Genomic DNA, 27,468 nt, shown 5'->3' with positions numbered 1-27,468 from the left:
AAGTTTTCTCTCCTTTCCCTCTTCCTTCCATCTGCTGAAGTCACCCATGTCTAAACCCTTCTAAAAATTTTAGAGCTAAAAAATAAGTACTTGCAGCTCTAGCCCTCACTAATTGTGTACCATACATCTTTTCATCCGGCATGAATCAGCTTTGTCTATTGAGACAGCCCTACCCTCACACTCTTCTACTCTCTACTTACACATTCTCAATAAACCCTGAAGTACTATCATAACTATACTACTACCACAGTTATCATACCATTACCTTTAATTTGAGCTCCCTATACATCCAGATGAACCTGATGCTTTAGGGCAAGATGACCACTCAAGTGTAGCTGAGAGATTAGGTTTTTAAAAATATAATCTGAAACACAAAACACGCTGAATGAAAAGACTTTAATATCAGGACTAAAAATTCTAAGTTAAGGGGTTTTGTAACTCAGTTGGAAAACTCAGAATATACTTATTATTCCTAATGCATGGAAAACAAACAAACAAACAAACGACAGGGGAAAAAAGGCAGTTTCCGCAATTTTACCTAATTGACTTAATCCTTTGACAGGTCTGGGTCTTTATAGCTCTTCTTAGCCAAAGGTTTCACAATCTATCTGGTATTATTATATAGCCAGACACTGCAAATACTTCCTCCTTCTTCTTTTACTGATAAACAACCACCAGAAAACGCATCTCATTGGGACATGTCCTAGAACCTGATTTTTTTAAAAACTTAATCTGCTATTAGCCATTGCTGGCCAATACTGGATTAGTGTCAAAATTCACGGTATGTAGTTTCCTATTAGCTCCTATTAGCTTTTTGGCCAGGTGTGGACTACATGCTTAACAGAAAACAAACAGGGCTGGGTGTCTGTATTTTATATATAAAACCAGAAAAAAATTAAATACCAATCTGAATTAGGTGCAGAAGTCACTGCAATGAAGAAGAGTATATTTATTTACAGGCTAATAAAAAATATATTATATTCAGCTCAACGAGATGTATACATTTGTTGCAAAATTTTCTGTCTGCTACAGAAACAAGAGTAATCTGTGATGCAATAATGTTTGGACAGATACAATAAATACCTCAATTTTGTTTGATACAACTGTGGATTAATATATATTGAGACAGATACAAACCCTCTTCCCTGCCAAGAATACAATTCTACAAAGGAAATACTACATACAGCCTTTGATCAGAGTTAAATTTATTGCCATAAAGCACTTTCCTTAACTTACATGCTTTTAGTTAACATTGGTCCTAGATGCCAACAAACACTGTCCACCTTTAGCTTAAAATACAATCGTCTCACTGAAGATTTTTATAATAGGCAAGAAATTACTAAAAAAAACAAACAAACAACTTGCAAAATTCTCTTTAGAATATTATTTTAAGTAAAAAATATATATACACACACACGTAAACCATTTTACACTTCAAAAAATAAAAACAAAGTCTGAGTATTGACTTTCCTCAGAAATTCTTCCAACTCCAATTCATTCAACCCCTGGGAATCAGCAGACCTGAGTCTTCCAGTTACTGACAAAGGGGAAAATACTCATTTGTCTATTGAATCTGGAAATCCCAATTTGCAAAACTTTTCCCAGTTTAAATATTAATCTTTAAGCATCTCAGTATGACTACAACAAACCAGTGTGTTAAATTAGCTGGTAGGAAGAGCATGGAGTACATGTGTACTCCATTGTAGTGTCTGAACAAAATCCTCTCATTAAGGCCTTTCTAAACAAAGGTTATAAAAACTGCAGGGAAGGAGATCTGGTGATTATTTACTGCTACCTGATTTATCTACTCCTAGTCATTCTCCCCAGCAATTGCTCCTTCTGTTGATCTCACATATAGGTTAAATATAGGCAAGATAAGACCAGAGAAAGGGTCCAGTAACTTTCATAAGATGAAGAAAAGAGCACAGCATGATGAGAAACTGGTGGACAAGGAATGTTAGGAAAATAACTCTAGAAACATTCTCCCACTTCAGGCTAAAACTGATCAAAAGTATTAAGTGGAAAATAAGGTGTGCCAAAAAGAAAGGTAGAACAAATAAATTAAAAATTTCACCTTTCCCTCAAATAAAAGGAAACTGTACAGGCAAATTCAGTGCCAGACTAGGACAAGTCTCATTTCTTACAACTGCACGAAGATTTCATACAGCGGTGATTTTCAAAGACAAGACTACTCGGCTTTGAACTATCCTTTCTGACAGAGAGGACACTGAGTGTTCCAGGCCACACACAGTTTCAGAGTGCACTCTGCTTGAGTCACTGTGGGAAAAACACAAATCTGGATGCAGAGCTATGGCAGTAGATTCAACTGCTAACATACAGCGAATGTGTCCTCAAGTTTCTGAAGCTTCAGAAAAAGAAACATGCCTGAGGACTTGTTTCTTCTTCACACAGCTTTATTTTTAAATGCTAGTTTCTGTTTGGTGAAAACTGTACAGCTTTGACTATTTTAAAAACCTTCAAGAGTATGCTGTATGACATAGACTATTATAAAAAATGAACCAAATAATGTTATTCCACTGAGTAAGTGGAATTCATGCGCGCACACACACACACACAAAATGATCATGTAAATAGCAAAGTTAAGGGATTTATAAATAGCAAAATCTTTGAATAAAGTATATATATTTTTTTTTTCAGCTTTTTCTATAAACATATATATAGTGCTCCTAGGAGAGACAAGTAACCGTGTCCTACATCACAATTTAGAACATAAGATTAGTTGATGTTACTCTAAAGGCCTCTGAGGTTTTTTCTTATGTATGTACATCCTACACAGTAACACTTACAAAGATGTCTTTTCGCATTAGTTCCTCTCTCAATGCACAAAATCTTATCTTTTCACATTACAGTTCAACAGCCTGCAGAACAGTGAACAAGAAAGCTGGCATTGCATGCTGAAATAATAAATGTGATTACAATGTAGATCTTGCATATGGAGAGTGCTGCACTTCACCAAAAGATCTACAAATGGAGTATGAGAAACTGGCCAAGAAAACCATCCTCAGCATTCCCATTTGCAGCCACGCTGAGGGCCTTTAGATGTACACCAATTAAAAGCTATTTTAAGATACACTGCTCTTACAAAAGAAGTAACACTTTGTTTCAACAGTAAGACAATTATAGGTTAATATGACTGCTGTAACATAACACAGATAGGGCCAGACACCAACTGATTCTGAGCACCTCCTGTAAAGTACTGTGCACTCAATTTTGAGTTCTTTAAAGATTATTTTAATGTGAAATGAGTATGTTCAGTACCCATCAAAAGCACTAAGCATTTCATAAGGTCGGGCTAATGATGACCAACTCAAACCACTCCGCATTAGAAGTAACCATATTATGGTATTCTAATGAATGCTAAATTGATGATGCTCAGAAAAAAAAAAAAACAAACAAAAAAAAGAACAACCAAAAGGGCCCACATAATCGTGAGCATTTCAAAACTAATTTTGCTTTTAAAATTCCATAATACTCTCTTTAAATACTTTCAGAGCAAGTTTCAAATGGAACAATTGGCAGTGAATTCATTAAAATAATGCCAAAAATCTCACTCATAAAATGATCATGGGCTGAAGGATGACGATTAGCAGGTACTGCACTGTCCCATTTGGGTTTTGATGGTCTTTGCTCAAGTAAAAGCTCTGGTTTTTACTGTTCTGAGAAAAAAAAATTAAAAAAAAAAATAATCTTACTTTAAAAGTTAAGTTCAAAAATCCTAAGTACAGTATTCATAGATGCAATGGTACACTTCCCCCTCCATCCTTCTACAATTAAAGCTTGTTTCACACCAAACTGAACATCAACTGTCCCTTTAAAGGATCAAAGGGTCAAAATGAAGCTGGCCACATCTTACTCTACTTCCCTGGGGACATCAATGAGATTAAAAGTTGAACGTATTGAGGTTACCCTTTTTAGAAATCCCATGCTTTGGTGCTTATTGTTAAAAGAAAATTCATTTCACATGCCATGTGTTAGATAACTACTGTGTGTCACGCAAAAGACAGTTTTCCACATTTAGAATTGCTCACAATGAAGCCCTGAGGTAACTGCCTTTTTTCCAGGCAACAGTAATACAGTTCCTTTTGACATTTAACCATCCTTTTACAACCTACACTAGTATATGCATCTTGGAGCAGTCAATATTGATTATCAATTGTTCCCAAAGACGGGATCTGTCCAGTTGATTTTTTTGTCTGTTTGTTTTTAGGATAAAGACTCAGCAGAACAGTCTAACTTGGATGCAGTGTCTTCTAATGAAGCTTCAACTGAGTTCCCCAGGTCTCCATTTTCATGTCCATCAATACTTGGCTTCTTATCAAACACTGCAATTTAAAAAGAAATTTTATTTAAGGAAGAGAAGCAATCTTGGAAGTGACATATGAGTGAGCCTTATTTCAGAAACTGGAAAGTGTGCTGAAATGAGTACTAAAATAAGAACTAATAGGTTTTTAGCAGAACATAGTATGACAGGAAAACAGGAACTGTTTCTATACTTCTCTGATCTAAAAGATGTATTTGAAGAAGCCAAAAGCAGAAAGTGTTGGGGAATTAACTATTCCTAGACCAGAGTCAGGAAAAGATAAGAATAGATTTGAATTGCAACCTTTGGGAAGAGGCGATCAAGAAAAAACCCCACACAAATTAATTCAGTTAAGTTAGTTCAGTTATGTCTAAGTAAACCATGCCAATAAATGACGGACCATCTAAAAGAGCTGACACCCTATGAGTAGGTTAATTGAATTAACAGCAGATTAATTTTACAATGAATATTGAGACTTCAGAATTAAACTGCATGTAACAGATTTTAGAAGGTTTACCTTGTGAGGGTTTGACATTCACATTTGCATCTTTCCTATTAGAACTTGGATGTGCACCTTCTTCCAATTCATCAAGATACAAACGATAACGGTGTCCACTCTCATCTTCATATTCTACATTTTCATCATCTGAATCAACTTCTGGAGCAACATACACTACTTCAAATTCAATCTCACCTCTCTAAAATACAACAAAAATTAGAGATTTACTTACTACTGCACAGCTACATAATAGCATTACTGAGATGAGCTAGGTTACTAAAACATACATTTCACTATTGTAAACAGTTGTGTTGAATATTTTGGATACATATCTGAATTAAGTTTTTACTGACTAAAGAACAGCTCTATAGCTAAGATTTACCAAAGTTACCTGAATTTCTTAGTTATGTACCAATACATTTCAAACAGCGACTTCTCATAACTAACTGTTTGGCACCTGTTAACTGTCTGAAAAAGGGAAGGAAGGCAGGAAGAAGATTCTAAATCACAAAGCATATGAGACGCATTGTTTGGCTGGAGATATCTAGTCATAAAAGAGTAAAACATTTATCACTAATTATTTCTGTGGGGCAATGTAACAAGCTGATTTCCATCAGCCTTACTGAAGAATCATTAGCCAATACATCAGATCAGTACTGACCCAGCATTTTTCTCCTCACAGTGCAAGACATAAGAGTGTTAAGTGTAAGGTGATGCAGCTTCAGGAATCACTGCAGCTTAGCATAACACTGCTTATCAGAAAGCATTAAAGTTCAAAGTAATTCAGTAGAACACAGGAAGCACCTAAACGTGTCTATGGATAACAGGTCTCAACTGACCTGTTGGGAAAGAATAGTTACAGCTTCTTTATGTTTGGCATCTCTTAGATTAACTCCATTTACTGCCAGAATAGCATCACCAACATGCAGTCCTCCACATCGATCAGCAGGTTGCCCAGGATGGATTTCAGAGATCAGTATTGGAACACCATGCTCCTTCCCACCCTATTGGGAAAAAAAAAACGGAAAAAAAGTAGATTTTAATTAACCGAGATATCCATTAGCATAAAATCAACATTCTGGTAATTGCTCTTAAAGTGCATATTTCAACTTTCACTATAGAAAATTAGAAAGCATGCATCAGACAAAGAGAATGCTTCCCTTAATTCTTCTTCCCACAAAAGAATGGACAAATTTCAAATACAGAGTCAAAGGAGACAATTGAGAAAAATAATAAATGCATCAAATCATACAGAAGCTGATGAGACAACATCAAAACCTCATTTAAAAAGCATATCAGGCATCGTATTTACTTGCAAGAAACAGGGGGCCTATAAGTATGCTGGAGAGGGACTCTTCCTTAGGGACTGTAGTGGTAGGACAAGGGGTAATGGCTTCAAACTTAAACAGGGGAAGTTTAGATTAGACATAAGGAAGAAGTTCTTTACAGTGAGGGTGGTGAAGCACTGGAATGGGTTGCCCAAGGAAGCTGTGGAAGCTCCATCCCTGGTGGTGTTCAAGGTCAGGTTGGACAGAGCCTTGGGCGACATGGTTTAGTGTGAGGTGTCCCTGCTCATGGCAGGGGGGTTGGAACTAGATGATCTTAAGGTCCTTTCCAACCCTAACTATTCTATGATTCTATGATTAAGAGTAACAGCATAATAGTTAGAATTTTCAAAATTTGGAAGTTAATTCCCAGATTGTTTCTGCTCTTCTACTGACTTACCACACCTGAAATTCACCAATGGCTAATTTGCTGAAGTATCTATATCCTAAACATAAGTTGAAATCATAAGTTTTACATAAAATAGCAGTTACCTATTTCCTGATCTACCAAAATGAGTCTTCAAGTTCTATGCCCATAGCTACGGATTTGCATATGCTTTTTTTCGTATGTTCTAACAATACATTCACTGATTGACAGTATTTTACAGCAGTACAAATACAAATTTAAATTGCTGCTTCTGTGTCAAGGAGAAAAAAAAAGCAAGTATTTACAGTGATAGAAATTCCTAGTCCTTCATGGTCTTCTTTAACTAGCAAAACTTTTCTGATTGGACCAACACCTTGACTCTTCTTTAAGGCATCAGGATCCTAGTTTGACAAAAAACAAGCATAGCAGAAACATAAACATGTGAACCAAAAAGTTCATTTCTGCATTTTGATTTTTTAAATTATATACAGTGTATCAGCAACAGAGTTTTAGACTAGATGCAGGCAGGACAAACTTATAGTGCCCCTTTACAGACAGGATATGAATTCAGAAAAGATTCCTCCCTATGCACTCCTGATCAGAATAATTATTTCAATTATTTCAGTGTTGAGTGATGCACAACACAGAACTTAACTTCAAAAGAAGGCAATCAGACATATATTAAAAACATAAAAGGGACTACATGAAGGAATGCTGATCACTGCTGAAAAGTTGTGATGTAAACTGCCATTTAAAACTAGTCAAATGATAGAAAATGATGCAATACAGCCCCAAGGAAGAGGTTGCTTGTTCAAGTTTATTTTTATTATTATGAACCATACCAAAACTCATTCAACTCAAAACTAAAAGAGAGACTAAATAAATCAAGTTATTTTGTTAAGCCACTATGCATACCCTTCGAATCACACAAAGACATGTCTGTCCACCAATATTTTATATGCAATCAGCAACATCAGCAGGAAGATCCATCTGGCTAAGGTATTTAGAACAGATCAAAGGAAGGCACTTCTCTGAAAATGTCTGGTTTTATGAACTGAACACTGGGGTAATTAACAGGGCATGTGCCAAATTGGGTGAGTTCTACCAAGGCTACCCACAGCGAAATGCCTTTTAAAGGTTTTATTATAAAGTACCTTTTGGAGGAGAAAAAAAAATAAATTATTATCTTACAGAATGTCATTTATATGGCCTTTAAAACCTTTTAAAAAATTAATTTCAGTTTAATCCTAAAGATGTTGTTATTCTTAGTTTTTGCAAATAACTTAGCTCCACATTTTGAAACCTAGGTAACACAATTATATTGTTAAATTCACATTTAAACACACACATAGTAGAGGCTTAGTTTCCAAAAGGACTGAGTGTTCCTAGGTAAGTCAAAGAAATTGTATCATCTTTCGTGGTCATTTATGGTGACATGCTATTTAGTGTGTCACCATAATCCTTCCGCATACAAAAGAATTATATATTCTGAAGTGACATTTGAAAGAACACAGTATTGAAGTAAGAATAATGACAAAAATGAAAAGTAACTCTAATTTTCCACAGATGCTGGAAATTATGAAGGAATGGCTCATCATTTCAACTTACATGTCCTGGTGGTGCTTGCATTGGTCGTTTTAGATCATTCCGACCTCGGCAAGCCCTAATAACAGTTTTGTGCCGGTGAAGGTGTATTTCTGCTTCAAGCTGATTCCAGAGCTTGTCATGAGCAGGTCCCTTCATATCTCGGCCCAGTAACTGAATCTGCTGAACCCTACATAATGAAGAGTAAAACAATGAGCTGTATTACAACTGAAAAAGCAATGCATTGTACAACTCATAAACTTCATCTGGCTACAGCACAGAGTCAGGCAGCAACTAGTGCAACTGCAAGAGCTGTGGGGATTTGTGTTTCTTCCTCTTGTTCAATTAACTGCAAACATGAGACTTTTCCTACTTGGTCTTAACACTGGACATGCCTTTGGCAATGCAAAGGAAGAAAACAACAAAAAAAATCTCATGCAAAGGGACATGGATTGACTTCACATACCTTCCAGCTAGTTCCTTATCTAAATACTTGGCTGCCAATCTTGCTCCGTAAACCTCAGCCTGAAGCACAGCTATGTGTCTACGAAGTGCTTCATTTTCCTTCCTCAGCAACTTCACCTCAGCTTCCAGCTGAGCTTCTTTTACTTTTTCTTTCTTGTTGGCTTCAAGTTCTCTCTCCTTCAAAAAAAAAAAAAAAACCAAAAAAAAAAGAAAAGCAAAAAAAAAAAAAAAAAAGTTGAAAAGCTTTCATCGCAGTTAATAATGAAAGAACACTTACTGTTTCTGCACACACATTCTCCTGCATACAACAAGACATGCACGCAGGAAAAAAATGCAAGCAGCAACTCTGGCACTGCAGCTAGTGGTTTGCAAACTTCCCTCCAGAGAGAGGTGGCCTTGCATTCAACTTTGTGCTCCTGACATGATTTTTATTCAGCTTACAACTCCTTAGCACAAAAAGCATGTAGTGATTCAAAGTCCAAGGATGAAAAGTAGCAACAATGTCTCTCCCTGTCACACAAAGGTGACAAAATTTAAGTAGCCTAAACATCATCCTTACTTTCTCCTGTGTTCAAATGGGAGATTCATATAAAAAAAAGACTATTTTTAAAATTAAAAAGTAACTACAAAACCACTAAATATTTCAATTTGGCAATATTCTTTAACTATTTTAATAAGATTTTACTATGATGTGAAGGAAATGTTCTGTAAGTCCACGTGTCTTTAAAATTACAATTATTTTCATGCAAACAACCAAGAAGTGTCTAGCCAGGGCCATTTCCAAATTAGTCTGAATACCACAAAAAGAAAGCCAGAGATTCTACACATGAAGATTCCCATCCTAACAAACTTAATTAAATGAAAAATCAGTGCAAAATTGCTGTTAAAAAACAACAAAAAAACCAAGAAAAACAAAACCCACACAACACCCTCAAAAAAACCAATGTAAAACCCCAGCACTAATACCACACTTCAAGCAAGCTGAAATTTCCCATTGATTTTCTCTGAATTTGGTTTGTAATTTAAATTAAATTTAAACCAAAAGTCACATGTTACATTTCTAAGTGGATACATTTTTAGTTATGTATTTTAAATGTTATACTTAAAATATGAGGAACAACATAATCCCATATAATTGCTTTTCTCCTATTTTCTCAATTACTATGACTATTGTTCTGCGACCGAGGTGGAAAATTACACCCAAAAGCCATTCTTCTCTGGCCTGTCTCCAATTGATCACCATATGAATTAAAAAAAATCAAGAGGTCTGCAATACAGAATCTCTGAAGATGTACTGAAAGATCACATCTTGTTTTGAACAACTATCATGAGATGTGACAAAAGCCTTAAAAATGTTTAAAAACTTGAGGTAGTTACAGAATAATTTTATGCTTTCTAGTGTTCACAGCATTGCATAGGTTCTGCAAAACAGAAATATATTTTCCATTGGTAATATTAAAAAAACCCAACCCCCAACCACTAAGCCAAAAATGCAACTGCAATGTTGAAGATCAAAGCTTACAGTTACCAGCTATCCCATGGCTTTTCAGTGAGCAAATACTGACTAATGATAATGAGGTATATAACGTAATAAAAGTGAAAAAGCTGTTTGAAAATCTTTCAAGTCTGTCACCATGAAAGACTGAAAGATAAAAGTTAACTTTGCTTCACTTTTTCTCCTTATCTATATATTACTGTGTTTATATGCTTTGGACTGTTACACAGGCCAGTAAATCATATTAAATCATGCCCATAAGAAGAACTGAGAAAAGGGAAAAAAAGGAAAGGCTGACAGGAAGTTTTTTTAGATACAACATACAGAATACTCCATATTACATTGATAGATGTGTACAGTGTTTATGCTTTAGAAATTGTACAACACCTTAACATTTTTGAGATACTGCCAGAGCAGTCTTTCAGAATGACAAGTTGCCAAATATCATCCCAAATTAGCTGTTACAATAATAAATAAAACACAGACTAAGGGAAGAGGACACCAAAACCAGAAAAGAAAAGCTAAAAATGCAAAGAAAATTCCTTACACGGCATCTTGCCAACTGACAGGAAAAAGGACCAAGTCAGATCTGTTTTGCCAGTTTCTGAGGCCAACAAATATATAAGAAGTTGTTGCACAAAAGGATTGCTTAAAACATAAAAAAAAAAAGGCAATCAGCATACTTACCATTTCATCCACAGAAAGGACAGACTTAAGACAGAAGAAGAGAGTTCCGTAATTAGAGAAACAGGCAATAGGAACTTCAAGCAAATGAAACGCAAATTACTTTCTCCTAAAGAAATTTGCCAGCAGATTTTTTATTTTATTAGAAGGCATAAAGAACAAGCACATTGCTATAATTGTACTTAGCAGAATTCTGGTATTTTGCAGTTAAAGTTACTAAAAATCTTATAAAAAATTTTAACCTTATTGTAGTATCGAAAACAATACTTTCTCCTAAAATACCAAGACGTTTTATAACAAACAGCAAGTTAATGAAAACTGCATGAAAGCAATTTTGATATAATAGAAAATACATTCTTTAACATAACATCTGTTATTCAATCTGGTAATTGATTTTTTCCTTTCAGAAGGAATAACAAAATACATGTTACAAAAGGAACATAAAGGACAGGAAGAAGCAGCAACAAAGATATGTCATCAACAAAATTGAAGAAAAAAATTTCAACTATGCAACTTCGTACTCTTACAATGAAAGAGTTACTGTGCTTGGACTCCTAAAGGGGGATTTGGCCTCAACTACATGTTATCAATTGCATAGCAATCTGAAACATTTAGATGTGTCTTTGCTCACCACTATGTACATTTTACAGTTTGGAGAGTATACATTTATCCTAGGAGCCTCCATATACAAGAAAAGTGGTTGTCTTTAACAAAGAAAGCAGGAAGTTAACTAGTACAGAAGTTTATTTCCCCATTGCATATTCTGTTGACATAGTTCTTATTTGCCCTCAGAGACTTTCTGACTGCCAGAAGGTCAGCATGACAGTTTTTATTTACCTAAACCTCAAACTTCCCATTTTATTGTCATTTAAGCAGCCTCAATTTTGCTTGTTCAAGCTTCCCAGACCTTTATAGTTTTCTGTGTCTAGAACAGTTTAAACCTGAGCTTTTCTCCATGAAAATCATGAAACCCCTAAGGGCAAAGTAAAGCAAATTCAAAAGAGTAGCCCTGATGTTTATAAAAAAGGAGGAATTACACGGAATAAAGGAGAGAGTATCATTCTAGGCTGTTAATAAAATTCAATTGCAACACAGATAAAATCTGAAACAATGCAAGTAAAATGTATTTATTGGCAAAAAGACTGCTGTCAATAGCACGGAGATTTAATATATCTTTAGAAATGGTTTATAACAATGCAAAGAGAAGCAAAAAGGTTAAGAGCATTACTCTCTATGTCATTTACAAATTAAGCCTCACTAACAACATTTAGGGACTAAAACCACTGACAGTGATGTGTCAGCTTAAAAAACTTGCTACATATAAACCTGCAGCCTAAAACTTAGAAAATTTTGGTGACCTTTAACTAAAGGTTATTTACAGAGCCATAAATATTATTAACAATTCTACAGAAACTTCATCATGCTTAAACTGTAATTCAGTAGAGAATAAATTATGTGCAGAAAATCCAGAAAATGTTACTTTTATACTGAATAAGCAAGGATGTACACCAAGGAACATAGCTTTTGGGTCTGAAACAGGAAGAATTTGCATTACTCCTGTTATTGAGTAGCCTACATAGCCTTTAAGCCTTATAGTCTAACACTGTGTTTTATTGTACATTCATTAACAATACAAAAGAGCAGAGGAGACTAATCTAACGTTCCACATATGTTGGGACTAGGCACTTGCAACCAACCTGTGAAGCAATCCTAAAAACAGCCAGAGAGCTAGACTTTGATTTATGCCAACAGTTAGAAACCACAATCTATACAACATTACTTCTCTAATTTACAAAATCTTAGTAGTATTAGAGCTTGAATCTGTGCTGCAGATAGAAATGAGGCAGACTACACTCTGGTTATCAGTCATGACAACTAACTGCATAGAATGATTATTAACTTTTGATGGGCTTTGTAAAGCTTTAAGTTTCTAAAGACCATATTGTACAAAATCATCAGTGGTTCTTTTATTACGGTGCTGCACGTAGCAACGGAAAGCACCGTAGATGCATCTGCAGCGTTCTCAAAGAATGACAATAGAGAGGACTGTGATGTCATCTACCCTCTGTCTGTATGGCAAAACAATCCCATTCTTACTCTTATCAAGAGTGTAACTACAAGAAAAACAATAGACTTACCTCACTTCAGGATTTTTGAGATATGTGAATATTTGGTTGTATTTGTATACTGGAAGTTACTATCTTTTGCAACTTCTGTCTCCATAAAAGCTTTATAAAACACCAAAATATTTTCTTATCTTAAAGAAACCACTAGAGAATAGTTTATGTAAAAACAACTTCTTAAATTCTTATCATCATTTTTATGTTCTTTATGTTATTTTTAATGGTTGCTAACAACCAGCCATAAATGTTACTTCAAACCAAAAAAGATAACTTTCTAACATTTTTAATGTGAAGATTTGTAACCTGCTTATTTGCAGGAAATCCTTCCAAGGAAGGATTTCAGCCAGGAGAGGGAAAAGTGTAATATCATCCTCAGTTCAAACCACCATACTCACCAGTTTTGCCTTAATAGCCCCAGAATCAACACTCTGACCAGTTTTGGCATGCAGCTGAAGTTGAACAGCATGGAGTTGCAAAAGCTGATCATGCACTTCCTTTTCCAACACTGCTTTCTCTGCCTGTGTTTCTGTCAGTTCAGACTTCAGATCAACTAACTGTGCCTGTGAAGATATAATCCATCATAGGAATTAGAGCTATGATTAAATGGGATCATCAGAACTGTAAATACATAGATACATCATTTGCTACATACATGCTATACCCGGTGTAACACAGATAACAGTACACGCTGTCACAAGTTTCTCTGCAGCCCAGTTTAAGCACTGAATCACTTGCAGACTCTTCTCCCCAATTGCCACAAAATTTATTCATCCACAGACCCAGCACCAAACAACCATAGTGCCGAATGTAACAAGAGCTGAGTTTTAACTCACACAGACAATGGCATCTGATGCTGATGTCCACTCCAAAAAAGGGCAATCTTATTAAACCTACATAGGATTTACGACCATAGCAATGTAAACACAATTTAAAATTTTAAAATTATTAAATCTTATTAAAAAAAATGATCAAAGTAAAAAGACCATTATTAATGCAAGGCTGAAATCAAATAACTCAATTTACAACTGGTCTATTATCAGTGGCTTAACTGAAATAGTAAATGAGGTGGCAAACGAGAAGCCATGAATTAACACACCTCTAAAATGCATATGTAGAAAACCACAAATGGTTAACAACTCTTAAAAAAGTGGTTTTGAAACATTTTAAATACAGTTTACATGTAGTGTTTATACCTGGAATAAAAGACCAAGTTATAACATGTTTACCAAATTACTTGTTACCCTGAAGGTCGAACAGCATTTTATAAGATAAAACTATATTTATATAAGCTTTAATCTACTATTTGCCAAAAAAGAAAATCCAACAAACCCATAGAAGATTACCTCAGGAGATTTTTAGGTAAATTCCCAGAGTATATTTTTGCTTCCAAAAATTTGGAACTAAAGAGCAACATGTAAAAGCCACTAATTCTTGAAAAAAGACACCCTCTCATATGAAAGAAAGCAGAGTATTTCAGATATTTTAACAGCATTATACTGATGTTCAAATTCACAATGAATATTAAGTTGCAGTCCAACACTCATGCTGCTCAACTACATAAATCATGGCTTTAAAATGTCTGTATCAATTTAAAGAAAAAAAAAAAAGGGGGGCAGGCAGGATTTGACTGTAAGTGGGGAGTACTTGCTGGGTCTAATTTTAGGTACATAATTTAGATGGACAGCCTCCTTAAGCTTCCAGCATAATTCAGACATAAGTAGGCTCTTCCAAAAGTCATTCAGAGCACCTAAATTAGAGCGCAATTTGATGAGAGGGGTCAAGCCAATCTCCAGCTTGCTCTGCCAAGAAGAATGATCTCCCTTCCTGCCTCTTGGCTATGCCCCCTTGCCCCACATCTCCAGGACAGGAAGGTGATAGATGCCCTGCCCATGAGTTCTGCTGATTTCCAACCGGATTCCCCAGAAGAGAGCAAATCACCTCTCCTTGTCTGTTTGACGGAGCCTCAACAGATCAGGTTAGCATTTCCTTTTTGCTGAGGAAGGTGGAAATGCATGCAGCCCCATTCCAACTGCCAGAAAGACAAAAAACTTGATGAATTTGTAAACCCTCGCAGAACTCTAAAGCAGAAATTGCCTTCTACAGTAAGATGATACTTAAAATACTAGAAAGCTGTACAAATTTAGAGAAATGGCTTACTTACAAACCTACACTATTCTTGCCAATGACCAGTAACTGTTAAAGTCTCTCTGCTATGGATTGCATACCTTCAAACAAAAGCAGACACACTCCTGAACTAAACTAGTGAAAGAAAACATCACCAGTGTAAGAGGTGATAAGTAATAGTTGAGAGGAGATATAAGACCTTAAAATGAAGGCACCATTTGACCCAGTCACAATTTCACATAATGTATAACAATATTGCTCCTACTTTATTACTGTTATTATTCTATAAAGTATAATGACAGTACTACTTTAAAAAAAGACCACTAATGTCTTCCTCCTTTCAAACAGATACTAACAGCTAACATAACTTTTATCCCTTTTTCTATATATACACACATAAAAGCGCTCATCCATTCTAATCCAAAACACATGGAGAAGCAAAAAGCTGCAGAACAGATAAATTATATCAGCTTTATATTGTCCAGCCTCATCTAGTAGAGAATAGCAAATAAGTAACATAACAGAGTTCTGGTATGAAAAGGAAAAACAAAAGTTTTTTTCCCTGTGCAAATTACAAAGCAGCAAGAATGATGGCTACCAATCTGTGACATGAATGATGCTCCAAAGGGATCACAAAGAGACTGTCTAACTCGTAATAAAAAACTCCAAGCAACTCTGTGTATGACTTCGGATCTAAATTAATATCCAGCTGTTTTAATAAAGAGAGCAAAATGAGAAATGGTATGAGCGCACATCACGAAAGTAATCTGTTTACACATTATGAAAAGTCATAAATCTATCCACCAGAACAGATGTAGATACAAGAGTCACAGCAAAAAGCAAACGCAGCAAGCTGGTTTCCAACCTTGTGATCTACTTCTATGAAGGCTGACAAATCTTTATATTATTTCACAGAAGTTCTGCCTCTTTCAGCTTGGCCAGCTCACTTAATTCTCCTTTATATTACTCTTACTAGCACTACTTTTTATCCACATTCCCTCACTTTGTTATAAAGGAATCATATGGAAAGACCACTGGAAATTCAACAGCTCTACATTCAATTTTGGAAACTACTCAGTAAAAACCAAAGAGGGGGAAGAGACAGCAGAGGAAATGATAAGCACAAACAAGAACTACTGACAAGGCCATTCTTTCCCATAGCACCATTCACTGCATGAGGCAGGGGTTCTACAGAAAAAGATGGTGCCAGATCATATAATTACAATGTTTCCGTTTGCATAAGCAAAACAAGGATAAATTAATGTTGCACAAACAACTGTACCAATCCATTCACTGGTAGCTTTTTGGATATACTCTCCAACAAGACTGTCGAAGGACAGATGTGATGTTTTTTGAAGGTTACCTGCAGCTGCTCCAGAATTTGCGGAGAAGCAGTTGGGGGCAGAAGTAATGAACAACCACGCAGAGGAGACCATTGAGCTTCATGCTTAGGAGAGCTTAAGAAGAGCCACCAAACAACAAATAGAGAACAGAAACTTTCACCGAGGCAGCGGTTGAACAGAAGGCAGTATGTTTACTTTTATAACATCCTTTGACAGTAATTTGCTGATTCAGCCAAAAGAGGAACTCTTCTGTATTAAGGACAGTACACAACTGTGTAGATTAGCAATTATCATGCCTAAGCAAGTATCACACTGCAAGGTAACACCTTAGTTTCTCTCTGGTAACTCATTTACGAGTCTACGCCCCAGGCAACACGCTGTTAGTAACAGGACTGGACTGTGGCTCATGAAAACCCACACCTAGGCACAGATGAAACAAGCTCACAGGACACAAGAAAGACAGAATTTGCACAGCTCTTTTTTCCTTTTATTCTGACACGTGTTGGCAAAGTCAACACCTTTTGAGATATGCTTATTTGTCTCTGATTCACTGAAGTCTTGGATACTTTCCTCAGACCAAGGTCTGTAACTGGAATTCAGTGCCAATGGCAATAGGAAGCACCTGGTCTGGGCCTTATAATGGAAGCCAAAGCTTACTGAAATCAACAAGAAAATAACCAAGTTTCTTCCTTATTAAAGGAAGTCAGGCCTCTTCTTTCAATGCTCCCCTTTTTTGACCTCTCTTGTCATGGACAATAATCACTGACTTTTCCTGAAGCGCTCTGAGAAATGCTTCAGTTCAGCACTGGCTGATAACTGAGTTACGTAAAGGAGTCAGCATGGAAAAGACTATGGGAAAAAAAACAGCATTACTGACAGAATCACTTATTTTTCTGAAGTACCTCATTCATTCTTGTTCTCTAATTCATCAAGAATTATTAGACACATTACTGTTAATATCTTTGTATTTGCTGTCCCAATTACAATCCATACATGTCAACTACGCAAGACATACTCCTTGCTTTCTTATCTTTTTTCTCCTCACTGTTCTGAATAAAAAACCAAACTAACCTTTAAGACTGATCTGATGGGGGGGGAGGGGGGTGGTTAAGGAGAGAAAAGGTAATTCCATAAGTCTGTTTTTTCTTTTCTTCCACAAAGTACCAGTAAACACATGCTATTTCAGAAAGAGCTACTGCTGCAGATTATCATCCCACTGGTCTACAGTCAAGCTACCTCTAAACTCTAAATATTTAAAGTTCACAATTTGAGTAAATTGAAGATCTTGATCAAATTAATCAAACAGGAAAACTCAACATTTATCTTCCAAACAAGGTAACACTGAGATGATATGAGAAGAACAGTTCTGAAAGGCTAACTAAATATTTACTCAATTTTGGGGCACGTTTTGCCATTTACCAAGTATTTTATATTTCACAGAGATCTTGCACCTACAAAAATTAAACCCAATTTCAATTGAAATAACTCAAGAATTTATAAAATGCTCTCTATTTTTCATAGGATATAAAAGAAAATAAATCATGGCATTAAGCAACAGACATCCTTATTCTGCAGAGGTTTTAAAAAATATTATTGCAAAAATAATAATGAAAAAATCTCCAGGCAAAACAGTCCACCCATAATATTCTTCAATTTTTAATCAACAGTTCTTATTTCTTGTTCAAGCAGTGACGAGTTACCAAAAAGTTGTGTTTGTTACAAATGATCCTATGCTAAATACGTATTTTAAGCTGGCAATATAAGAAATATCAGCTTAAATGCTGGGCTTGGCTGTATTTACAGCCATAGAGTTCTTAAAGTCTTAACTGGTTTTCATTAGGAGCCTTAAAACAAAATATCATCACTGAGGTATCTTCCAATTATTTGCTATTGTATCATATAATTTTTTCTTCAGATAATGGTCTAAACTCTCAGAAAATAAAATATTCATTCATCCACCTGTACATTTTTCACAGAAAAGTGAGCATTAGAATAACTAACCAAAAATCATTTATTTCTATAAGATCTGAGCCATACTCAAAGATCCTATGCTACATTTGTACACAGTTCAGAACGAAAATGTGGACCTTGCCCTGAAGAATTTACAATGTAAACACACAAAGGAAATGCTGAATAAAGGTAACATGAAAGAGAAACACAAACACAGAGGTATTTTTGCATAGAACTGCACAACAGGAAGTAGACAGATGGTATGCTGAAACCACTAGTTACCATTTCTCATAACCATCAGTGCTTGAATGAGGCATTAGTAGATGGCAATATCGTGACCTCCAAATCTAAAGCATCAGAAGAATCATACAGAACTTCAGAAAGTGGGATGACAGTGACTAACATACCATGTTGACAGGAAACAACTCTCTCCACTGAAAGGGAAACCAGTTGCAGGGGGGTGAGGGGCAAACAGAGAGATCGCATCATCAGATAAAATGATGACAGTGTTTTTAACTTTGGGAAAAGCTTTTTCGTTTTCTGAGCTATCATTTCAATAATTTCTTCAGTATGGACAAGAATTTTATTTGAGCTAACAGATATATTAAAAAAATATCTAAGACTTACCCACTACCCAGACATGAGGAGTCCACATAGAGCCAAGCTGAATTGTAAATCTAGGTCTGAATAATACTAGGACAAGGCAGTGGCATTATTCACCACACCAAGTGAAAATGAGAGGAAGACCAGAATTCTCTCAACATCAAAAAGTGGAATGAATACTTTTGAGGCTTGTAATGATTCACTTTTCAGTATGTCGATTTCTACTCAAAGGAAGACTAAGCGTAATGGATGGATTAGATAACACACAGATTTTTCAGCAAAGGAAAGCAAAATATCCATCATATTACCAATGTCCAGTGACTAAAAGTCATAAGCCAACCACTCATCAAATGCTTTTAAAGTAGCAAATATTCTTTAAAAAGATTTTTTTTCATTTTCCTTTAATTTCAGGCCTTTAGGGTACACCTAATTCATTCTGAAACTAAGCTTTCTAAATGCATAAAGGTCTGAAAACTGTATTTTTAGATGAATAATGATTTTTCTCCACCATCTCTAAGGGCCAGCAGCTAGGACTTCAAGAAGCATCCAACACAAGCAGATTAGCAATAAAAAAACCCCAACAACTCAAAACCACAAAACTAATAACATTTCATAATTTTTATCTTAGATTCCTAAACAAGGAAGTCTAGTGCCATCATTTTATCTGTGTCTACGTTTCTTCCTATTTCACCTTCCTTCCCTGCTGATATGAATTGATTCTATTCTCAAGATTCAAACAGGTCTATTAGAGGGGTAAAGGTGTGAATGACTAAAGTTTCTATAATATCCAAATTTTGCGAAAAACAGCTGGTAGTAGGAAAGAGTAAAGTGGTGCCCTTGCGGAAGAAAAAGCAGTTAGAGTCAGACAGTAGCCAGTTTGTTTTATCCACCCCGAGACAAGAGCGAACAGCCCTGTGGCTAGGCAGCACGCATGCAGTTCGGAGCTAGTGATTGTGCCGCTGCCTCTTGTCCCACCAACTAACCAAAACCATAGGGAAATGAAAAAGCAAAGGATGTTGTGGCATGGAAACTTGCAGATCACTGGAGAGAATGGGGAGTGCCTGAATTGGAAGGTTTTAGTGATTTCAGAAAGTGATCAACATTTGCACTCGGTCAAATCGTTCCCCACAGATCAGTAGGAACTGAGACTTCCAAGCTTCATTGATTCCATCACTAATAAAACACCTCCTGTACATATATTTTTAATAGCTAAATCTACAAGAGGGGTCTCTACGAATTTTGCCATGGGACCAAACCAAAATTCATAGACAAATAAACTATATAAGGTGTTTTCACTTGTGTCCTTCTGTAATTTATGCTAGACTCCAGAAAGTTTACTAACATACGTGTTTACGTATTTAAACATTCACTCCTGGTCAGTATTATCAACCTTCTGATGTAAAGGCTAAAGAATTTAGGATTATAAAACATAATGGAGCACAGTACAATGCTGCAATTACTCTGTGGCTTCTGCCCCAATATATGCACAAAAAAGCAATATAGATATCAAGATATAACACTAGCACATTTGCTTAATATTACGTTTTGGAGGCATTTTTTAAAAGACAGAAGTGTTGCTTAAAGGCAAAAGTAGGTTAAAAAAAACAACCCTAATTACACTTTACAAACAATGAAATCATTATTCCTAAGTATTCCCATAACATTACACAACTGCAGGAGAGAAAACAATTTTTCAGGATGTGACAGCTGTAGCTCCTAAAGCCTGAGGCTTAAGCATATTCATAGAAACCAGATACACAAGTGGTGTTGGTTCAACAAAAAAGCCCGTCATGCACAATTATGAACCACACTGCCCACATACTAGTAAGTTTTCATGGGTACCCCCAACTCTGACATCAGCCCCTAGATGTGAAGTAGCTGAAAATCTTAAGTACTGTGTTTCTCTAATTGCTGGATGAAAGGATTGTCTCCATCAACTCACCGCTGTCACTTCACCACTTTGACTACACCTCTCTGAAAGACAAGAACACTCTACCCTTTCTCTTGACTATCTAATTCTTCCTGCCTGTTAGCAGCATTTGCTGCAATTTCTCACACAACCCTATTAAGTTTAATGGACTGGTTTGAATGAGAAACCATGAAATAGATCAGAGCCCTATTGATCTCACTGTGCTCCTTACAGAACTAAACAATGTGACAGTTTCTGAATAAACAATACACTTGGAAACCATATTTTCTTGTTGATACCCCCCCCAATTGTAATATAACCACTTGCCAGTGATGAAAAAGCCTAATTGCTTTTAAAACAATTTCAAGCAATTGTTTTAAAAGACTGTAGTTACAAATTTTTAAATGAAATTAAAAGCCTTTATTTCATTATTATTGTGACCCAAAAAGGATATATGTGACCTAAGTTTTTAGATAAAGCTTTAAATTTAACAAAACAGTCTTTATCACATGGCTAATAAGAACATGAATGTCAAAATTTGTGACTACTGACTCCCTAAATAAACACTACAGTAGTGTAGCTATGTAGGTACTCTTAGTAAAAATGCAATGTATGAAAGTGAACACATGAATGAATCGTAAATTAATTTAGTCCACCTCTAACATGTCCCATATAGAATACGAAGTATATGAGACATCTACAAATGAATTGCTCCAGTTCTCATTATTCCATTCTAGTCTTGGCAAAACATTCATAAGACTGGTCAGCAAACTAAAAGGATATAAACCAACATTCATACTTTTTTTTATCTTCTCTGCTGAAGACCATTCTGGATATGTAACTATTTGCACACTTTTCTTCCCAATGATTAAAAGATAACGTAATAATAATAGATGTAAAGCATCTTAAAAATTTGGTTTCCATTTACATAAGTGAATACATCAACCAGCATTTACATGCCAGTCACTGATTTTTTTAATCTCTGCCATTAAAATACCTGTTACTGCAGCTACGTATTATTATTTTCACTTTGTTTTACATACTGTTTCTTGCCACTGTTTTACTTTATATTTGACTGTATCACTCTATTTGCACCTACTTTCAGAAGCACAAATTTCACTAAGAAATATAAACTAAAATACTGGTTCTCTATCACCTGCTCTTTGGCTACTCCCAACAAATGAGAGAGAGAAAAGGAAAACACTTTACTGCACGCTGACTGAAACGAAGCTAGTTAAACTTATATAGACATCCAGAGCTTCTGGTACAAGAAAACATGAATTAAGTATAAATGACCTCTTTAAAAAGGGAGTAATTATTGTGAGAGAAGTTACACGTATCAAGCTAATGACAATTTAGTATAAAAGCCAACTGGAAAATTTATGCAAACCTATACTTCCACCTCCCAAATATCCGAAAACTGCTCTCATTTTAGGGTATAAAATCAGCTGGATCAAATCTCATTCAAGTGATTTTCCAAAAGATCACATTCTACCTAGTACCAACAGATTTCTATTCCTAAAGAGAAAAAGTATTCAGAGTTAAAAGTGTAATTAAGAAAATAACATCTCAGTAAATGCTGAAATGTTTACGACATTTGAAAAAAATCAATTTACTTTTCTTAAGAAGTTTTTGCAACTATGCTCCCAGTTGTGCAGGCATCTGTCCATGACATCTGTCATGGAACAAAGAAATATCCCAGTCTTCAACAGGCGCATTTCTCACTACAAGGTAAAGGAGAGAGGGGGAAGAAATCCAAACGGGCCCCCGTAAGAAGGTGTATGGTCCTACCTTGTTTTAAAAAGTACTGCTAAACAAGAAGGCAGGACTAGAATTCTGCAGTGTGCTCCATAGGACAGACTCACACACTGTAAGAAAAGTCACCAAGCACAAAGCCACCTATGTTCAGGTTCTTTGGTTCTCAGTTGATTGTGGGGTTTTTTGTTTGTTTGTTTCATAGGGATGTTCAGATTACCTACATAATTCTACATGTGCTTTAGTCGATACAGCAACAAGTTACTTACAGAAGATTTCAGCTTACAGCAACACGTTCCGCTCAACCTGCTAAGTGATTCCAAGTTCATCAAGGACATAAAACTATATAGGCTTCTTGGACATATACTTAAATGTTTCCCTTAACTTCAGCATGTACGCTGGCTTAACACAACTGCCAAGACCCAGGGTGTGTTCTATGAAGACATTCCTTTCTAGCTTGTTCATTTAAAATTAGAGAATGGCATTGGCAGTCAAAGTGCCAGCGTTAAAGCCAAGCTGAGTTTTCACTGGCACACTGGCTTACTTCTTTTACTTCTACGAAATTGTCCTACTCAGAACTTTTATTTTTTGAAATGGACATCTAGACAATGTCACAGCATCATGTTATTTTTTCACCTCAAGTGATAGTCAAACAGGAAAAACAAATCCTATGAAGTTTCTTACAATTAGTATCTACTGAAATCTCACACACTTGACTGCCAGCCTGCCTCTGCTGATTTGCAATGCTTTCCAAGAGACAAATCATCACCAAAAATCTCCTTTAAAATGGCTGTCATCTCCTTTTGTTCTAACAGCCTGACGCCCTTACTGTCCTCCACCAAGGTACACTTCTTCATTTGTTCATACTGAAGTGAAACCAATCTGAGAGAAGACAGCGGCTTCTATCACCTAACACTTTTTCTCCTCTTTGATAAGCTACTTCATTCAACCCTGTCCTTCTGTGACTGACATGAAAAATATGAAATCTAAACCTCCCCTGCTATTATTTACTTTGTTTAATTTAGGACTGCAAATGTTAGTAGCACACTAGCAAGTTTAAAACCTTTCACCACCTGAAAGCACAAGTAAATTTAACTGCATACATCCACCGTGCATCTGCATTCCTTCTAAAAATAAAACTTACCCCTGAATTGGCAACATGTGACTCCCTCTTTGGAAACTATTGTCTTCCTGGAATACTTCTTTCACTATTAAACAACATCCCCTCATACAATATTTTACCTAGACTCAGCTCTCTAGCTGTAAGTATGAACCAATGATGCCAAAACATTTTTTGCACCAAAGTCCTGAAGCGAGAGCTTCCATCCACCAATCCATCTAAACTGTGCCTCTTGAAAGCAATTGTATCAATCAGAAAATGCATCTTAAGCTGACAAAGTTGATAAAGTCTGAACTGCATTTCTTTATTCTTGTCTGTAATAAGACCTGACAATTCTGGTCAAGTAAATGGAACTCACAAACAATGGAATTATATTTATCATTTTATATTGTTAATTTGATTTTCCTTCAGGATGTCCCATCCCTGGAGGTGCTCAAGGCCAGGGTGGACAGAGCTTAGAGCAATCTGGTCTAGTGGAAGGTGTCTCTGCCCATGGCAGAGGGGTTGGAAACTAGATGGTGCCTTCCAACCCCAACCATTCTATGAAATAATATCACTCATTTGGTAAGACAAGAGCAGGCAAATGCAGCTGCAAGAGTAAATCTTAGCTTTTAACAGTCACTGACACATTCAGTCAATGTATTATTTTAGTCCAAATAAAGGCGTATTTCTAAAGACGGATTTAACTTACTGGCTTGAATGAACGTTTGTACCTAAGTAAACTATGACTAATGACACTTTTATGGGTGTGATGAAAGCTTTGTATTAAAATGTACAAGCATTGTAAAGTTAGTTGTGAGCTATTGAGAAATTACTGCTATCTTAAAAGTTATGAAATACAGTAACTTGCATTATAAAAAAAAGTAAACCCGCTGATCATGTCCTAAACTCCAGTATTAATGTTAGTGACTTCTTTCAAAATATGTAACTGTACCCTTCATTTTGGACACTGAGGGTTTTGGCTAGACATCTGTACATATAAAAATACAAGACACTCTCAAGAGAGCAGCTCCATCTCTTTTGACATTTTAAATGAAGGTTTTAATTTCAAGTTTATGGTTCTAATAATCATGAGGTCCTAAAACTAACAACCTTCAAGACAATACTATAACCTTCTAAAGGTCTATTTGGAAGATAAAACTCCTTTATAGCTATGAGGCTTAATAATAGTACAGTAATGAAAATACTTCATAAAAGAATTTTTATTCACTTGTAAAGCATTCACTCTGAATTCACAGTATCATTTTCATCAAACAATTACTTCATGCACTTAGATATACACAATAATTATGCTATTACAACTACTAATTGTGCTCCTTTGCTCTTCAACTCATTTGAGATTGAGGCACAGATCTCCAGTTATTTAGGTGCCCCTGGTGGTTTATATTAGATACCAAAATACCTTTCAGCATCTGCACTTTATCATTTCCTTTCAAAATATTTAAGCTTGAAACAACTTTTCAAAGAAATGTTTACCAAGCATCGACTCATTCTCTTAAAATAACATGACAACTCATCTGTTTCACAAGTCTGTACACAACACCCACCATCCCTGTGTAATATGCAATAAATACTGATTGTCTACTATAAATTCATAAATGTTATTTTACTATGCCTATACAATTAATCCTGTGTAGCTTGACAGAATACATACATACCCAATACTAAAATGTATATGACAACATAACAACATAAACAAAGAATACCGAAACCATCACTACAGTAAGCATTCTAGCAAAATAAAGACTGCAATGAAAAAAGCTCCTAGCTTAATGAGGTCTTTGTTCTACTCTGAAATATCCTGTTCCCCTGTTAAAACTCTATGGATTATTTTGTGTGACAATGTCTTCATACCAGGAAGAAACCTGATTAAAAGCAAAGCCAATTTACTTACTCTACTTCCTACTACAAGAAAGACCTTCAGAAGAACAGGTTACTGTTTGAAGACCCTTTAATTCCTTTATTATAGTAAGTATAACACAAAGGACTGAAAGAACTGAATTCTGTGGTTGTCTGCTGAAGCTCTTGCAAAGCACATATTTCCATGGTTTCTCAGAATTTTTCCCCTTACTCCCACATACTTAAAAGTTAGTACAACAAGCAGTAAAACTCAAAAAAGCATGGCCTACAAGAGATACTGAATAAATTGGGAGGGGTTTAGGCCAGGAAAAAGCTCACTGATGAAAGACACTTGAAGTCTTCTAATTTGTAACAGAAAGACAAGACAGCAGTTTATGCCCACACCTGCTAAGGACAAGACAAATGACATCACCTACTAAACTGAAGACGACTCAGTTTGGGCAGTTACAAAATGACCATGAAGTTCTCCAGAACCTCCTTTCTGGAGCACTCCAGTTCTTGCACCAGCCACAGGGTATGCAGCTCTGCCTACTGAGCAGCACCAGCACCAGCCAGCTCAACTCCAGCTGATGCTTCTTTCTTCCCACCCTGACTCAAATTCTGGATTAGGCATAAAGAAAACAATTCCAACAGAAAGGACAGTTATTTTTCTCCTCACAGGATGTGCAATCTCCAGTATTAATTTTCTGACACTACATTTGGCAGAGAGCTATGTGATCTACCTCGGTACATGAAGGGACAAGAAGACCCGTCAAAGTCCATCCCCAATCCATTTTTCTGTTTCATTTACTTGTAAGCAGAGTAATGACCTCATTTTGACTACTGACTATAAGCTTTAAGGATTGTGATCATATCATGTTGCTTGAAAAGACGCCCAGAGAAGCTGTGGCTGCCCCACCCCTGGCAGTGTTCAAGGCCAGGCTGGATGGGGCTTTGAGCAACCTGGTCTAATGGAAGGTGTCTCTGCCCATGGCAGGGAGTTTGGAACCACATGTCCTTTAAGGTCCCTTCCAACCCAAACTGCTCTATGATTCTATGATATATGTCTTTGTCCCGTTTTTTAAAAGGCTTTCCAAATTCACTAGGGACTTAATGCAAATAGAAGACCAGTCAGCGGCATCTGTTGCCCAAGAGTTCTGCTTTCGACATCAAAGACAACTTTTTATGCACGCCCCACTTCATGCCCACGCTGTAAGCACCGGCACAGCCATGCCCGAATCCCGCGGCGCTGGACGCAGCCCCCCAGCGCGGGGCCTGGTTAGCCCTCCCCGCGCTCCCAAGCACAGGAGGGGCTTCCGCCGCCACCGCGGGCAGGGCCGGGCCCACCGCCCCCACCTCTGACCAGAGACCCAGAGCCCCCCCTCACCTCCAGCTTGTGGTTGATCTGGGACACGGTCTGCGCCTTGTGGCAGAGCTGCGCGAAGCAGGAGCTGAGGCTGGTCATCTTCTGCCGCCCCTCGTAGGTGATGTCGGCTTGGTCGGGGTCGATCTCGCCCAGCAGCAGGTCCACATCCACGAAGGCCTTGTCGAACTCCTTCTCCAGCACCTCCAGCCACCGGAACATGGACACCCCGCCGCCCGCCGCCGAGGACGACCCGGCCGCGACCCCGCCACAGGCCGCGCCGCCTGGCCCGCAGGCACCGCCGCCCGCCGCCGACATAGTGCTGCCGCCGCCGCTGCCCCCTCCCCTCACACGCCCCGACCCCGTGGGCAGGGCGAGGCCCGCGCCCCCCGCCTCAGCCGCCCCCCGCGGCCCGCTCCCTGCGGGAGCCGCCTTTCTCCCCGCAGGACAAGGCGGCGGCGGCAGCGACGCACCCGGCTCGGCTCCACCGGGGCAGCCACGCAGGGAAGCGGGAGGAACGCGCCCGGCGCGCATGCGCGGCGGCGCTAACAGGCGGCTCCGGAGTCGGCCCGGCGAGCAGCAGCGCGCCGCTCGTGCTG

The 27,468-nt window shown here is 37.1% G+C and overlaps 1 protein-coding gene across 2 annotated transcripts; it reads right to left on the bottom strand.

Annotated features, from left to right (window-relative positions):
* Nucleotides 1–925: 925 nt before the first annotated feature.
* GOPC (golgi associated PDZ and coiled-coil motif containing) lies at nt 926–27,453 on the bottom strand. Of its 2 annotated transcripts, XM_030489703.1 has the most exons (9): nt 26,894–27,418; nt 13,259–13,423; nt 10,744–10,767; nt 8,563–8,738; nt 8,121–8,286; nt 6,818–6,913; nt 5,660–5,824; nt 4,839–5,019; nt 926–4,343 (listed from the first exon to the last, which is right to left on the bottom strand). In XM_030489703.1, the coding sequence occupies exons 1-9, from the start codon at nt 27,401–27,403 to the stop codon at nt 4,225–4,227; spliced, it is 1,602 nt and encodes a 533-aa protein (XP_030345563.1). In that variant the 5' UTR covers nt 27,404–27,418; the 3' UTR covers nt 926–4,224. The 2 variants fall into 2 exon arrangements, with proteins under 2 accessions (XP_030345563.1, XP_030345565.1); XM_030489705.1 differs by lacking the exon at nt 10,744–10,767 and having other exon boundaries at nt 26,894–27,453.
* Nucleotides 27,454–27,468: the final 15 nt, after the last annotated feature.

Source organism: Strigops habroptila, chromosome 6 (genome assembly GCF_004027225.2).
Source record: "Strigops habroptila isolate Jane chromosome 6, bStrHab1.2.pri, whole genome shotgun sequence".
In the NCBI taxonomy this organism is placed as follows: domain Eukaryota; kingdom Metazoa; phylum Chordata; class Aves; order Psittaciformes; family Psittacidae; genus Strigops; species Strigops habroptila.
This window is presented reverse-complemented; position numbering and strand designations above follow the sequence as displayed.

Coding starts and splice junctions, on each gene's coding strand:
- GOPC (XM_030489703.1), bottom strand. CDS start 27,403: ATGCGCGCCGGGCGCGTTCCTCCCGCTTCCCTGCGTGGCTGCCCCGGT. Junction 5,020..5,659: donor TAACTATTCTTTCCCAACAG/GTCAGTTGAGAC, acceptor GTTGTATTTTAG/AGAGGTGAGATTGAATTTGA. Junction 4,344..4,838: donor GAATGTCAAACCCTCACAAG/GTAAACCTTCTA, acceptor TTTAAATTGCAG/TGTTTGATAAGAAGCCAAGT.